The sequence below is a fragment of the Corvus moneduloides genome, chromosome 15, assembly GCF_009650955.1.
Source record: "Corvus moneduloides isolate bCorMon1 chromosome 15, bCorMon1.pri, whole genome shotgun sequence".
Taxonomy (NCBI): domain Eukaryota; kingdom Metazoa; phylum Chordata; class Aves; order Passeriformes; family Corvidae; genus Corvus; species Corvus moneduloides.
Window position 1 is genome coordinate 2,525,311 of NC_045490.1, and position 13,605 is coordinate 2,538,915.

Sequence of the window (13,605 nt, forward strand, 5' to 3'; positions counted from 1 at the left end):
CCTTTGCTGAAACTCCAGTAAACATCTAAGATTTTGGTATCTGATTTAAGAGAGAATTACAGCTCCTATGATATCCCTGTACAGAGCCATGGGCTGGTACTTATTGATTATGAATAGCTGGCAGTGGGGGGTGAAAATGGATGTCCTCTGGTTTTAAGGTAAAATCTTGAAGGGATAACTCTTGCTGTGTCACATGAACTGAGGCTCTCATACATGCAGGACAAATCTTTATCAGCACTTGCAGCTTGTAGAAAGGGTTGCTGCTGTATTTGTTGATGGGTCTGGCTGGAATCCAGCGCTTGGGGCTTTGGGGGCTGCCAACACCTTGCCCACAGGCAGGTGCTGTGGTCAGCCACAGATCCCCTCCCTGGCTCCTACAGGATGCACTTATGGATGCTGGGCTGTGCCTAAAGCCAGCCTGGCTGAGCGCAGTGTGCCAGCTCCCGAGGGGCTTTGGAATCCAGGATCGTCAGGGCAGCGAGGAGAAACCCCAGCAGCTGCATCCTCTGCTCCTTCCCTAGCCTGAACCTGCTGGTTTAAAGCCATGAGGTGGCTCTGACAAGCTGCAGGGATCCCAGTCCATGGCTCCTGCTAAGGGAAAACCTCTCGAAGGAGCTTTGTCTGAGCTTGAGAAGGGCACGAGCTTCTGCTCCCTGTTTTTCGCCCTCGAGCTGGTTCTGCATCTCCCTTTCTGCCTCAAACCCAGCCTCCAGGTCCCACATCAGCAGCCAGCGAGGTCTCCCTCTCCTGGGGAATGACACTCCAGGGCTGAGGTCTGTGCCCTGCTCTAGAGGAAGGGTTGGCTCTGTCCCCATGTCCTGTCCCTGCCCGGCTGTGGGGGACGAGCAGACAAATCACCTCTGCCCCCCTTGGCTGCAGCTGCTGGCTCAGCTTCAGAGGGCTTTTCCTACCCCCTTATCTCCCAGCAGCTGAAATTCCAGCTAAACAAAACCCAGCCACAGACTTATTCAAAACATTTATTAGTGTTTAAGGAAAATAATAGTGTGTGAAAGGTACAGAGCTTTGTCTAAAGCCATATGCATTTTCTTTATTTACAAGCTTATTTGGCTGCAAACTCTACACGAGATAAAACCAGTATGTTTTTCTCCCAGAGATTCGGAATTAAGGACAGTTTGTCTTTTATTTATTTCTTCCTTTTATTTTTTTTTTCCTCCTTTTAGTTCAGCACTGTAAGTTAGGACAGCATTTTCCAGGGTTTACTGCTATCTTTTTTCCTGTAGGCGTTTTGCTTCTCTCGCAGTATTTTCACTCCAGAACAAGGCTCATTCCAGATGCAAAGCATAAAGGAAACATTCATACCTTTGCTTTTAAGCTAAACCTCCTTCATGAACAGCAAGTTCATAAGGAATGTTAATTAAAGCATCATACAGTATCTAAATGGACTTTTTTTTTTTCTCTCCTTTTTTGTTTTATAAAGAATTAAGGCTATGTAGATGTCACAATAAAATAATCTCAGGTAAAACGCACCCTTATCTGTTAGATATGAAAGAAAGGTTTAACAATAAATAAATGATTTATGCTGTCAATAACATTATGGAACTGTATAAAACTATATTTACGCAGCTTTAAACATAAAAAAACCCATACTAGTGGCATGAATATATACAACACAGGTCATGACATACGTTTAAATTATCATAGCCAGCAGTGTTCTTTTTTTTAAACGGGGACACTATAATAAATAGAAATGTAAAATATTTACAATAATAGCATATGTGGAATCAGTAGATGAACACATAAAATCTTCACACACAGAGGAAAAAAAAAAATGATGCCTTATACAAAAAATCCCTCCCACCCACAGCTTGTCCACCCCCCCTCCCCAATTTTCATTGACTAAACAAGGGGAATACACAATTTTCCCCACAGAACCAAAGAATACAAATAAAACTGTATGCATGCTGAGGTGATATGTTGACTGAGACATTCAAAGATGTAGATCTCTGTTTGGTTCCCATTGATGAATCAAGACCTCTAATGACAGAGGGATCTTATTTTAGTTCAATGCAAGAACATTGGTAGCAAGTTGTTGTTTCTGGTTTGTGTTTGCTTTTTTTTTTTTTTTTAATTTTTTATTGTTTGTTTTTGTGCTAAAATGCTTGGATTGTCTTTTTGGTTTGAGCTTGTTCTTCGTGGTGGTTCTGTGCCACCAAGGGGGAGAGGACACTTGCAGGGAACCCACGGAGGCACACACCAGAAGCCTTCTTAGGGTACCACCAGCAGGTTTTTGGAGCAGAGGAGGTGGCCAAGAGAGTCAGACCCAAACCAAGCTGCTGTGGGACAGCCTGGGTGCCCCAGGGCTGGCAGAGCTGTCACCAGCCCCATGGGGCAGACGCCACACTCACTGCACCATCTCCATGGTCTTTGCTGCTACAGCACCTGGCCTGGTCCCAGCTCTTCCCACTGAAACCAAACGAAAATGTCATGACAGAACTTAGCTAAAATCAGGTGGGATCAAGGCCATGTCTTTAAGCAAAGACCTGGTGATCACGGAGACACCTTTGCAACTCAACTGTCCCCTCTTGCCTCCTACGTGGCTGCTATTTAAAGCAGTGCCTCCAAGTTCTGCGGGTGGATCCCTGCATTAAACCCTGACTGGAGCTATTAGGAGCCGTGCTCACTTAGCAGGAACTGAAATCCGAGTTGGAAATTGTAGCCAAATTCCAACACCCTCTCCTGTTTATGCAGCTCCTTCCCACCATGCAGCAAGACGTACGTTAGTTCACTGGGTACGTTCTGTCTCTGCTGAACCTCCTTCCTGCCCCCACAGCTTTCCTCCCAAACTTTCTAAATGAGAAGGCTCTAATCCCTGGTGTGATTTCCACTTTCTAAGAAAAACTCCCTTTTTTCTCTAGAGGAAGCTGAGAGCTCACCCTCCTGTCCCTGTGGGTGCTGTAGCCTCCACTTCCAGTACAATATCTGGGAATAAAGGATTGCAGAGCTGCAACCTGAGAATTACAATTGCATAGGGGGTAGGAGAGATATGGCCAAACAACCTCGTTCACACTTGAAACTGCTTAAAGACAATAAGCTCTTGACACTCTTCACCTTTACTAACTCGCTCTGTGGAGATTGGTCGTCGTCACCTGCACAAGAATTAAAAAACCCAAGTCAATCCCCTCTCCTTGTCTTTGGCATTTGGATAAACCAAGCTATAGGCAGGTTAGAGTGGGGCTCCACATCCCAGCAAACCACACCACACCTGCTAAGGAGAGACAGGCTTCTGATGGGCCTTCAGTGCAGCCCTAATAACTAAATATATGGGGATATATAGGGTCCTTTGCTGTCTGAGCCCACACCTGCCCCTTTAGGCTTGGGCTGTAAGGGTGGAAGACCTGTATCGCTGAGGGGGCAGATGGAAGCAGAGAATATGCACAGGGTTTTCAGAGGTCCACGAGAATACTTCTGGGGGTCCTTCACCCTGTGCAAGTCTTAACAGTCACGTTGCCTTGTCTGGAAGCTGATTACCTGCCTGGGAAGTGACTGGATATGGTTCTGTGATCAGCAAGTGTCAAGCGATGCAGTGGTTAAAAAACTAACAGGGGGCACTTAAAACCAGGCAGCGTCACCCAGGTGGGAACAATGGCTCAGAAGTTACTTCAGAGAAAGTGGTGGAGCTCCAGACCACACGGTTCCTGTGCCAGAGACGGGGCAGCTACTTCATTAGAGAGCTTCACATAGAGAGCCCTGAGCTCTGGCGTTCCCAGCCACAGGCAGAAACCAAATCCCCCTGGAATTCAGCCATCTGCTGTAAGGCTGTGCCCTAAACCTTTGGAGGTGCTAAGCCACAAGCAGCCACATGCAGTCTGGCAGAGCCCGCTTGGAACCTTCTCCCCTGCCAAGGAGACCAAGGGAAAAAAACAAAACAAAACAAACCCCAAAACCAAACCCCAAACCCAACCCAACAACCCCCAAACAAGATCCTAAATTTCAGATGATGTCCGTTTCATAAAAAAGGGGGAAAGAATTTAGCTGGAGACATTTTGCCACCCGAGTGTCGAGTTTGCTGGATTGATAACCCATTGCCACTGCTCTCCCTTTGCTACTATATACACACTGATGCCGAGGTCCATAGATATCTTGCAATGCCCTGTGCTTGACCTCTGAATGGGAAATGCTTTGGAATGTCCATAGACGGGAGGATGGAACTCAAGGGAGGAGGTTTCCGGGGGAGGGCAGGGGGGAAGGGGGAGCTGGTGCCTTTTTTCACCTCCGGATGTCAGAGAAGTCGGACAGTTCGTCTGCCCGGTCCAGGATCCCGTGGGCCCCTTTGGGACTGTGGCCCCCAGCTTTGACCCGGGCGTTGGAGTGGCCCTTGGTACCTCTCTCTCCCTTGGCTGCTCGTGAGCTCTCCCTGTGCTCGGGCTCGGCGTGGGCCACCATGTCCCCACGGCCAGCACCGGCCCTGCTGCCTTCCCCCGCCTTCTTCTCGGCTCCCAGGACGGCGTCTCCGTGCACGGCCGAGGTGCAGAAGCTCAGGATGGAGCAGAGACTTCCCCAGTTCTGTTCACACTGGGCCTGGACGCTCCTCGTTATTGCCTTTTTCACCTCCTCGCCACAGGTGAGCAGGATGTTCACTAGGTCAACGTAAGGCCTGGAGGTAAAGGGAACAGTGAGAGGAGAGTCAAAAACCATCCAAGGGAATCAGTGAAGAATCTGCCTCAGCCTCCCTGGGCACAGCAAATCCAGTGGTGTGAGCCCCTGGCACCCCCTGACTCAGCAGCAATTCTGCACCACGTCAGTTATGTAAAATCCCATCTTCTGACCAGCCATTTCGCTGCAGGAAATGCACAGTGGCATCCTGTCAAAGCCTCTCTGGATTCATCGTGCTTGCTCTCCCCCTGGAGATAGTCTGGGACAACTGGTATGTTCACCAGAGGAACAGATGAGGTCTTGCTTGGCAAGTGAAAGAGCCATCTCACAATTTCTGGCTCCAACTCTTTCCATACCCTTCCATCTTTAATACTCAGGACACTTGCTTCTGTCCAGAGCCATCAGCTTCACCAAACAGGCTCTGGGTGAATGGTAGGTACAGAGCCTTCACCAGCCACCAGTCTGCAAGAGGGAGGCATTTTCTCACCTCTACAAAAGCAATAAATACTCAGCTAGAGATTCTCTGGCTTTCCTCATCATTTCTGGAGCGCTGGGTGTTGATCTCCATCACAGGCAAGATCCTATCTGGACTCAGGATCTGCCTGAACAGAGCTCAGACACATGGAATCCACTTCGGTGGCACTTTTTCTTCCCACACCAAGTTTTATTTCTTCATTTCCTTACAAAGCTTTCAGCATCTTTTCCCAGTCAAACAAGGCCTCGAAACATGCCCTGGCTCAATCCCCTCTGTGCTTCCCACCCACCCCTGAGTGTCCCCAAGGCACCAGCAGCTCGAGCACGGCACTTGGGCTTCTCAGGCACAGGTCACCGAGTGCAGCAATTTTAAAATAGTTGTGGTCACAAGTTTTGTGGGTCAATATTGATGTTGTCTATTGACACAACTGCTCAGCTGCTTGCAGGCCCAGAAGGACGTGCTTAAAAATCTTCCACAGCAGGAACCATCCACAGCACAAGTGGAAAAGTTCCCGGGGGGTCAGCAGTCATGGCTGTGTGGGGTGGGTGGTGGGGATGGACCTCCTGGGCACCCCATCCACCAGCTCTGGTGGCTGTGGACAAGCTTAAATCTCTTCTTATTAACTTAAGTCAGAAGAAATGAGGAAAAGCAACAGATTATGATCAGTGCCTGACTTTACCCAACTGCTTAAACTCATTTTGAATCGCTAATCTTGGAGAGCCACCTATTCCCCTATCTCAAAGTATCAACAATCCATAGTTGGATTGCTCCTGCTGCTCAAAAAAAAAAAAAAAAACCAACAAAAAAGTTACTTGGAATGCAGCAGGGACCAATCTGCCAAGGCCTGTCACCACTTCCACCATAGCAAATCAGCCTGACCCCCACAGCTGACTCAGGAGGAGGCTTTGCCGCCTGACCGTGTTCCGAACACTCATCGGGAGAGAACAGTCAGAACAAAACAGAGAACAAGCCTGAGAGCTGCCACTTGCTTCTCTGCTCTTAGGTTTTTGTTCTAAATGTAAAGTAGGAGATAAGAGAGAGCTGAGCACGTTGCATACAAAGTGGTCCAGAAAAAGGGTATAAAACCCGCCCCCCAAAGAAATGAGTTCTTAAAATTGGGCAAAACCTTTGCAGAAATCTTTGTAAGAAAAAAGGTTGCTGGTATGACTAAAAAGTGGCTCAGCTGCCAAATATTTCAGGTATTCAGAGCCTGCCAGAGCCCTGTGCATTAATACCAGCCCATTTCTCCTTGCCTGTTTTACTTTCTGCATTTCAGCTGGCCTGACCAGAGTACCTGAACTGAGCACAAGGCTGCAAGTCAGCAGACGTGATTTTATTTCCAGCTCTGCCACACTTGCCTATTGATCTCGAACAAGTTCCTTAGTTCAAGAGCTTCAGAGATGGCCTCTAAATTTAGGGGAGGGGAGGAGGCTGGCTGGTTCTATTTGGGGAGTCCCGCATAGGAGAGCCGAGCTCCCACTCTGGGAGATGCTGGAGCGTAGGAAGCGCTAAATGAGATCATGCAAATTATAGGTGTTCAGCTGAATGACCCTCTCTTCTCAACCAACAACCCCCAGTTCAGTTCCCCAGAAATAAGCAGCTGCTTCTGAGCATTCCTGCTTGAGCCCGTTCATAAAATAAGGGATAACTCATTCCTCTTTGGACAGGTTTTTGGCTCACACAGTTCTTTTCATCCCCAGTGATGGGGGGGGGTTAATTGGTGCCAAGTACCCAATTTATAGCTGCTGACACAGCCCAGGCAGTGCCCAGAGAGGTGCTGCTGGGCAGGATGGAGCCTTGCTGCCCTTCTCCCCCAGCCAGCAGGATGCTGCCCACGGCCCTGGGCACAGCAGCTCTGCCCCCAGCCATGCCTTTGATCCCAGCCTCAGGAATGTCCAGGGAAAGGGCCTTGCTTTCAGGCCACCATGTCCAGCTTGAACAAACCACAGCATAGGATTTATGTGACTAAACTGGCACTGAAGCATCTCTCTGTGACTGCAGCTGAAGTATTGGGGGGGGGGGGGGTTGGTTTTCAGCACTAAGGCAATCAGAGCACAGCTCCTTTGGATAGTGAGGAAAATAAAATGCAAGGCTAAAATTCCCAAAGAAGTGATTCTGTAAAAAAATTTGTCTGTCATGACTGCTGGGATTTGGAGTTTCTGTGCTAATATCAAGGCACAGAGGTGTGGTAGGAAGATGCTCTAAGGTTAAGCCTGATGCCAGGCTTTGGCTCAGCCTTCTTGTTTCAGGAGTGAGACGTTCACCTGCAAGAAAAACAGGCTCTGATTTTTGCATCTGTGCACAAAGAGTCAGTACAAACAGCTTGTGCTTGGTTTGTTGCTGTCATGTAGCAGCTTTGATCAATTCCAAGTAGGATTTGTGCCTGCCATTCCTTGGAGGACAGCTGTGCTCCCAGTCAGGGGAATGAAGTCCTCAAAAATCTGACTTGTGCCTTCATTTTGTACAACCCCATGTTTTATTAAAAAGCATCTGAGATTAATAAAGAGTAAGATGAATGGGAGATTACCTGGGGGACTGCAGCTCTTTCAGGGACAATTAACTACAAGACATTTCAAAGTATGTATTTAAAGAAGAAATTATCATCTTGCTGACAACTTTGCATAAACCTTCTTTCCCCTTCTCTAGCTGTCACCTCTAACAGGATACTGGGGCCAAAATGATGCCTTTGAGCTCAGAAAGCAAAAAAACCATTGAGAGATGCCTGTGGAAGTGGCAGACACTGAGGTAGTATTTGCCAGAGCACCAAGGGGACTGGCAGATCCAACTTCAACCCATTTCACCTCCTTCCACACATCTCACCCTTTGTACATCTCACCCTTTGTACACAAACTTCAAGGGGCCCTGCAAAGAAAGCTTTACCTTGGTGTTGTACATGAGAAAACAAGAGGTGCTTAAGGCCAGAAGGAGGTGAAACAGCTCTTGGGCAGATGCACAGCCCACTGGCACTCCTGGAAGGAGCTCCCACGCTCTGACTGCACCAGCACGGAGGCACTTACTCATGCTGCAGCAGGTCTTTGAAGTGAATCATCTCCACAATGACCTGGACGTTCTCCTTGGCAGCAGAGCAGAGGTCATGCTTCAGGTAGCACTCCCGCTGTAACTGGAACACCATCTCTTTAATGGCAGGGCACTTACGGCTGATGCAGCTGAATTTATGCCTCAAGGCATGAGCCTTACACTTCAGAGCGTCTTTAATGAAGGATTTTCCCTGAGAAGGAAAGAAATGGAGTAGAGGTCTGTATTTTTGTCCATTAAGCACAGCAGCTGATTTATGCCCAGCCAGCTGCTTCTCTGCAGGACAATGTCAAGGGTTATTACAGTGCTAAGGGTATCACTTAATGGCTTTCCCCTTCTTCTCTGTTTCTCTGCCCTTAAAGACCATGCCAAGTTACCCAGCTTTGCTATCCCAGTAGACCTGAAACACCCAGAGCTTCCTCACTGGTACTTTGAGGTTTCCTCTGCCCCAACAGCTGAACGCCCAACGAGGGAAAGAGCAAAAGTGAGCACCTTGAAGTAATTCAGTGCTGGAGTTACTGGGTTAATTTGCTTCCAGGGTGGCAGAACAACAGGTTCACACAAAGGAAGGGCAGCCTGCCGTGGCTGAGCTCCTCAGGACCACAAGCAGGTACCCATTCAGTAACTGTAGGGTTTATTTTTTTCACTTTAAAAGTAGTTTACAAACTCAGAGACACGATCTATATGCACCTGCCCTATTCCCCATCTATCAGTATTTTCTTCCTCAGAGAGGGACTCAAATCAGCATTAATAATAATAATAATCATAATCTTACAGCGTCTTCATGCCTGTTGCAAGAAATTCTAAGTGAGATTAGGAAAATCAAATCAAGAAGCTAAAAAATAAGGTGGAGGAAAGCTGTTTTAGCAGCATCTCTTTAACCATTGTTTGGGATTCCTTCACTCAGTTGCTTGGTGGGCATCAAACCCATCCCTTCCTTTCCTCTTTTATCGGATTCTGGAGCTGCAGCTCTGCTCAGACTCCCTTTACTTTGCTGAGCAATAGGCCCATGGAAGCTCCCTGCACTGCCTCCACCTTTTCATCAGCCTCAGATTCTTCTACACAGGTGCTCCACAAAGACCAAATCCTTGCTCCCCTTTATCCCAAGGGTGCACAGGCCCAGCTCCACTGACACTAAATGAGATTCACCCAGACCTGCAAGCAGATGTTGTCCCCAAATTGTTTCAAGCCAGAAATGTTTCGTGCTGATCAAAGAGCTGCTTCAGTCGTCATCCCTATTTCCCAAACTAAAGGCACTCTCTTGCCCTTCCCTTCAGGAACAAACAAAACACAGCACAGTAGGCAAACAGGGATGAAAAAGAGAATTCTTATATAAACCCAAACTGACAAATTCTCAGGTTTCAGAGCAGAGAAGAGAAAATGGCCAATGTTAGTCTTGCCATTTAATGCAGCTTGAAATCACTGGAGATGATACAGAGAGGAGCTGTGAAAAGCCATGTCACAGCAGAGGCTGAAGTCACCTTCATGTTAAACAAAGCTCCAGGGGTTTCAATCTTTGCCTGGACGTGAAACAGGCTGGATTTGATGAGCTGTACCTGGGGATCTGGCACCCATGGCTACTCTCAGCCTCCACAAGCACCATTCCCTGCCTTCCCAACTTTCCTTCTCTACTTCTTTGGTCAACTCTCTTCACAGGCAGAAATATTGCGCAAAAATAAACGAGTGTTTTCTGGAAGCCACTTGGAAATGAAGTCGAAGGTTTTCAGATACCCATAAAAGCAGCGAGTCCCATTTTAATGAGTAACCAGGCCCTTCCTACATCCTTGAGCATTTGAACCTAAAGCTCCAGCCCTTCAAAAGTGCTCCCTACTGGGCAGTCCCACCACCCCTCATGGGACAGGCTGGATCCTGAGGGCAGCTCTACTTTGTGCCATGCTTTTGGCAGTGCCATGTAGCTGGTGCTTTCAGTCAAGTTATTCTGTAAACTGCCTGGTCAAGCCAAATGCCGCTGGCCCGTCAGAATGTTCCCTTCCCTCCACACTGAAATGGGAGAGGAGGTTTACAAGACATAATAACAGGATGTCTCAATGATGCATAAATGGTCTGGGGAGAAAATGAAGGAGACAAACTTAATAGCACATACCATGGAAGTAACGTATTTTAACATCAGTGCTCGAACCGAGGCTTGTTTGAGTACAGCAGCTTTAGGGGGTTGTGTGGGCTGGTTGAGTGCAAGTCTTGAGGGCCAACTTTAGTAAACTGCCTGTTGGGAAATCCTGAGATAATTCTAAATGAATTGGGAGCCCAAGCTGCATCTCAGAGCCGGTTTTGAACAAACATGGTGTAGAGGCTTCAGCCACCCAGTGTTTCTTAAAACCATGTTTGGCTCCATGAAGTGCTCTGCTGGAGTTATCCTGGGTACAGTAGGTGGAAGGGATCCAGGGAGCTGCAGCCTGTCTCCTGGGACAGGTTGCACACCGCTGCTTTATTACTGTCCTGAGGTCCTGATTCTGGACCTTCCAACAGAAAAATTCCTCCTAGTGAATTAGTAAATCACAGCTAAAGTAGACTCGCTCTGGGAATTTTTTTGTGCAAAGAGGTGTTAAGGAACTGCAGTACATGCCATGTGTGTGTCAGAAGCAAGCAGACAGGTAGGACATTTCCCCGTGTTACCTGGGCATCGAATTTTCCAGCGTTGTGCAGGAACGTCATGCAGATCTCGTGTAAGCCTCGGATCTCGCAAGAATTGTTCTCAAAGCATTCAAACACTCCGCATCCCACATCGCCAGCATTTACCAGGCAGTGCTGGATTTCAGCTAAAACGAGCATTGGTTAGAGTTAATTTGAAGAACTCTTCATGGAAAAACTGGTGGTGGGTAGGGGGGAGAGAGTTGTTTTGCTACCAGCATCAGTTTGAGAGAAAAATGCGTGACAATGGTTAATTGTACCCACAGCGTGCCCGTTTTTTGCAGGAATTAGGCCAAAACTTGGGTGTATTACGTTATGAAAGTGATATCCAAGAAGTAAATGCCAAATCCACTATGCTTACGTCAAGCTATTTCACTTGAGAACTGTCTCATGCTCTTGAATTCCTCAGGAGCAAAGGACAGGCATGAGTTTTGCTCTCTGGCTTGTGCAAAGCCCCCCCAGAAAATTCAAGTGCTAAAACGAGAAGCCCAGGACCCAGCCAGCCGAAATTTTTCATTTTTGGTACTTTGAGCAAGTTTCTGGCCATTCAGCACAACGTTTTTTACAGACCACCGGGTTTTGTCTGTCAGGATGTCTGTCAAGTTAATGGTAAAACTCCCACTGATACATAAAGTCCTTTGCACCAAGTGTTGGACAAAAATGCAACTGTGTGCTCAGCTATGCACAAATCAATAGATTTATATTTACATATGTAGTACATAAAAGAGATGTACTGGAGCTAGCTGTTGCACATGTGTTTATTCTGCTCTTTCAGATGTTATGTAATACTGCAAAAAATGCTGTCTAATACTCACTTTCAAAAAAAAAAACAACCCAAAAAAACCGAAAAAACAACCCCACCAACCCAAAAATCTAATTCTTAACATGACAGCATCTGGTCCTTTAAAAAAAAATGGATGTAGTAGTACTGCCAGAGGGAAGGTGGTTGCTGAAAAAGCCTGGGGATAAAGTTAAACAGGGGCAGCTTTTAGACCAGAACTGAGGATGCTAAGAATTCCTGTACTCTGTGCCCTGTGGTACCTTTAATTAAAGTTCGCCCTTGGGAGCCAGCCTAATCCCCCTCGAACCGCAGCGTGTTTCAGCCATCCCCAGCCTCCCCCTCTGCCATGCGGTCCATTTGCAAGTCTTTACAGCAACTTTCGGTCTAATTTCCACCCGCTGCAAGGCACAGAGAGGAGCCGCGGATGTAAATGCGGAGCCTGCCGGAGTTCTCACGACCCCCCCCATCAGCTCAAACTCAAATCACTGCCGCCGCACTTTTTTTTCCCCCCTTCTACCCGCCCTGAAAGCGCATCTGGGGGTGGCACAGGGGAGCCCCGGGGTGGGATCCAGGGATTGTCTGAGCCACAGGCGGAAAGCTGCGCAAACACACCCGCACGGGGGGGGGGAGAAAAGGGGCACTGGAGCCCTTTGTGGAGCGCTGCGGAGCGCGGAGCCGGGCGCTTTCGGGGCCGGGAGCGCGGCTGTGGTGCTTGTGTTGGCATCCGGATGCAAACCCTTTGCCGGATCACATGTCCTGGCTCCAGCGTGCTGAGAACTGCACAGTGCCGTGATTCACATGTGGCAGTCCCTAATGGGCATTCGTGCATTCCTGCTCGTGTGTGTTTAAACACGTCTCGCAGCACGGAGAGTGTTAAAAAAAAAAAAAGAAAAAAAGGGAAAAGAGAGAAAAGGAGGAGGGGGGGGATGAAGGAGGGGGGGGAAGGGAAGCGTCTGGATCCCGCGCTCTCTCTTTGCACGGCTGGGAAGCGATCCAGCGAAGTGCACGCCCCAGCTCTCTCTTCCTAGGCAGATAATACCCGGGGGAGGGAGCGCGGGGGGCGGGAGAGGAGGAGAGAAACCCCCGGCCCGTTGCATCATTGCACGGCTCCCTCCGGAGGGGGCAGAGCACCGGTCATCCCTTGGCCCTCCCGGCTGCCCCCGGCCCTCGACCCGGTTCCAAGCGCTGCGCCGAGAAACTTTCTCCTCCCCGGGCTCGCAGCATCTCCGCGGAGCTCCGGCCACCCCGGGGCCGCGGCGAGCCCGGCGTGGGGCCGCGGCTGTGCACGGGCAACACGTGCTTGGCAGAGCCGGGCTTTAAAGGTAATTAGCAGCGAGCTCCGATTTCCTGCGATGATTTACGCCTGACAGTCGGACACCGAAATAAAACGCCTGTCATAACTCAACGCGGCTGCAGCAGCCGAAGCAGTAGCAGCAGCGAGGGGAGGGGGTACACGCAGAGGCCAGCCCGGTGCCCCCCCGCCGTACCTGTGTTCTGCAGGGACAGGCGCCCCTTCTGCTGCGGGGTCCTGTCCTGCGGCCCCTCCGGCGGGTGCGTGGCCTCAGTGCCCGCGGCCGCCCGGGCGCTGGCCAGCAGCAGGGCCAGGGCCACCAGCTTTCCGCCGAGCTCCGCGCACATGGTCGCGCCTTCCCCCCGCCGCCGCCGCGTCCTCCCCCGCGGGGTGCCGCACCCGGGCCCAGCGCGCTGCTCGCCGCGGCCCCGCGAACCGCATGTGCCCGGCGCGGCGGCGAGCGCGGAGTGGCGGCGGCGGTGCCGGAGGGAGCCTCAAATATCCCCGCCGAGCCCCGGTGTCACTCGCATGAGGGAGCCGAGCAGGTGTCGCTCCGCGCCGCGGCCAATGGCAGCCGCCGCCCCGCTCCGCCCGCCCGCCGGGGGCCGGCCCTGCCCCGCCGGCAGGTTGCAGCCGCCCGCCCCCCGCCCCACCCGCGCCGCGCCGGGGGATGGGGGTGCGGGGGGCAGCGGGCACCCGCCGGGGCGGGGGAGGGGGAGAGATAGGGAAAAAAAAATTGTGTTAAAAAAAGAGGTGAAA

The 13,605-nt window shown here is 49.9% G+C and overlaps 1 protein-coding gene across 1 annotated transcript; it reads right to left on the reverse strand.

The window, feature by feature from the left end:
* Positions 1–961: 961 nt before the first annotated feature.
* STC2 (stanniocalcin 2) lies at positions 962–13,252 on the reverse strand. Its single transcript, XM_032125139.1, has 4 exons — positions 13,043–13,252; positions 10,760–10,902; positions 8,107–8,318; positions 962–4,615 (listed from the first exon to the last, which is right to left on the reverse strand). Exons 1-4 carry the CDS (start codon positions 13,191–13,193, stop codon positions 4,228–4,230), a joined length of 894 nt encoding a protein of 297 aa, XP_031981030.1. The 5' UTR covers positions 13,194–13,252; the 3' UTR covers positions 962–4,227.
* Between the last annotated feature and the right edge of the window lie 353 nt (positions 13,253–13,605).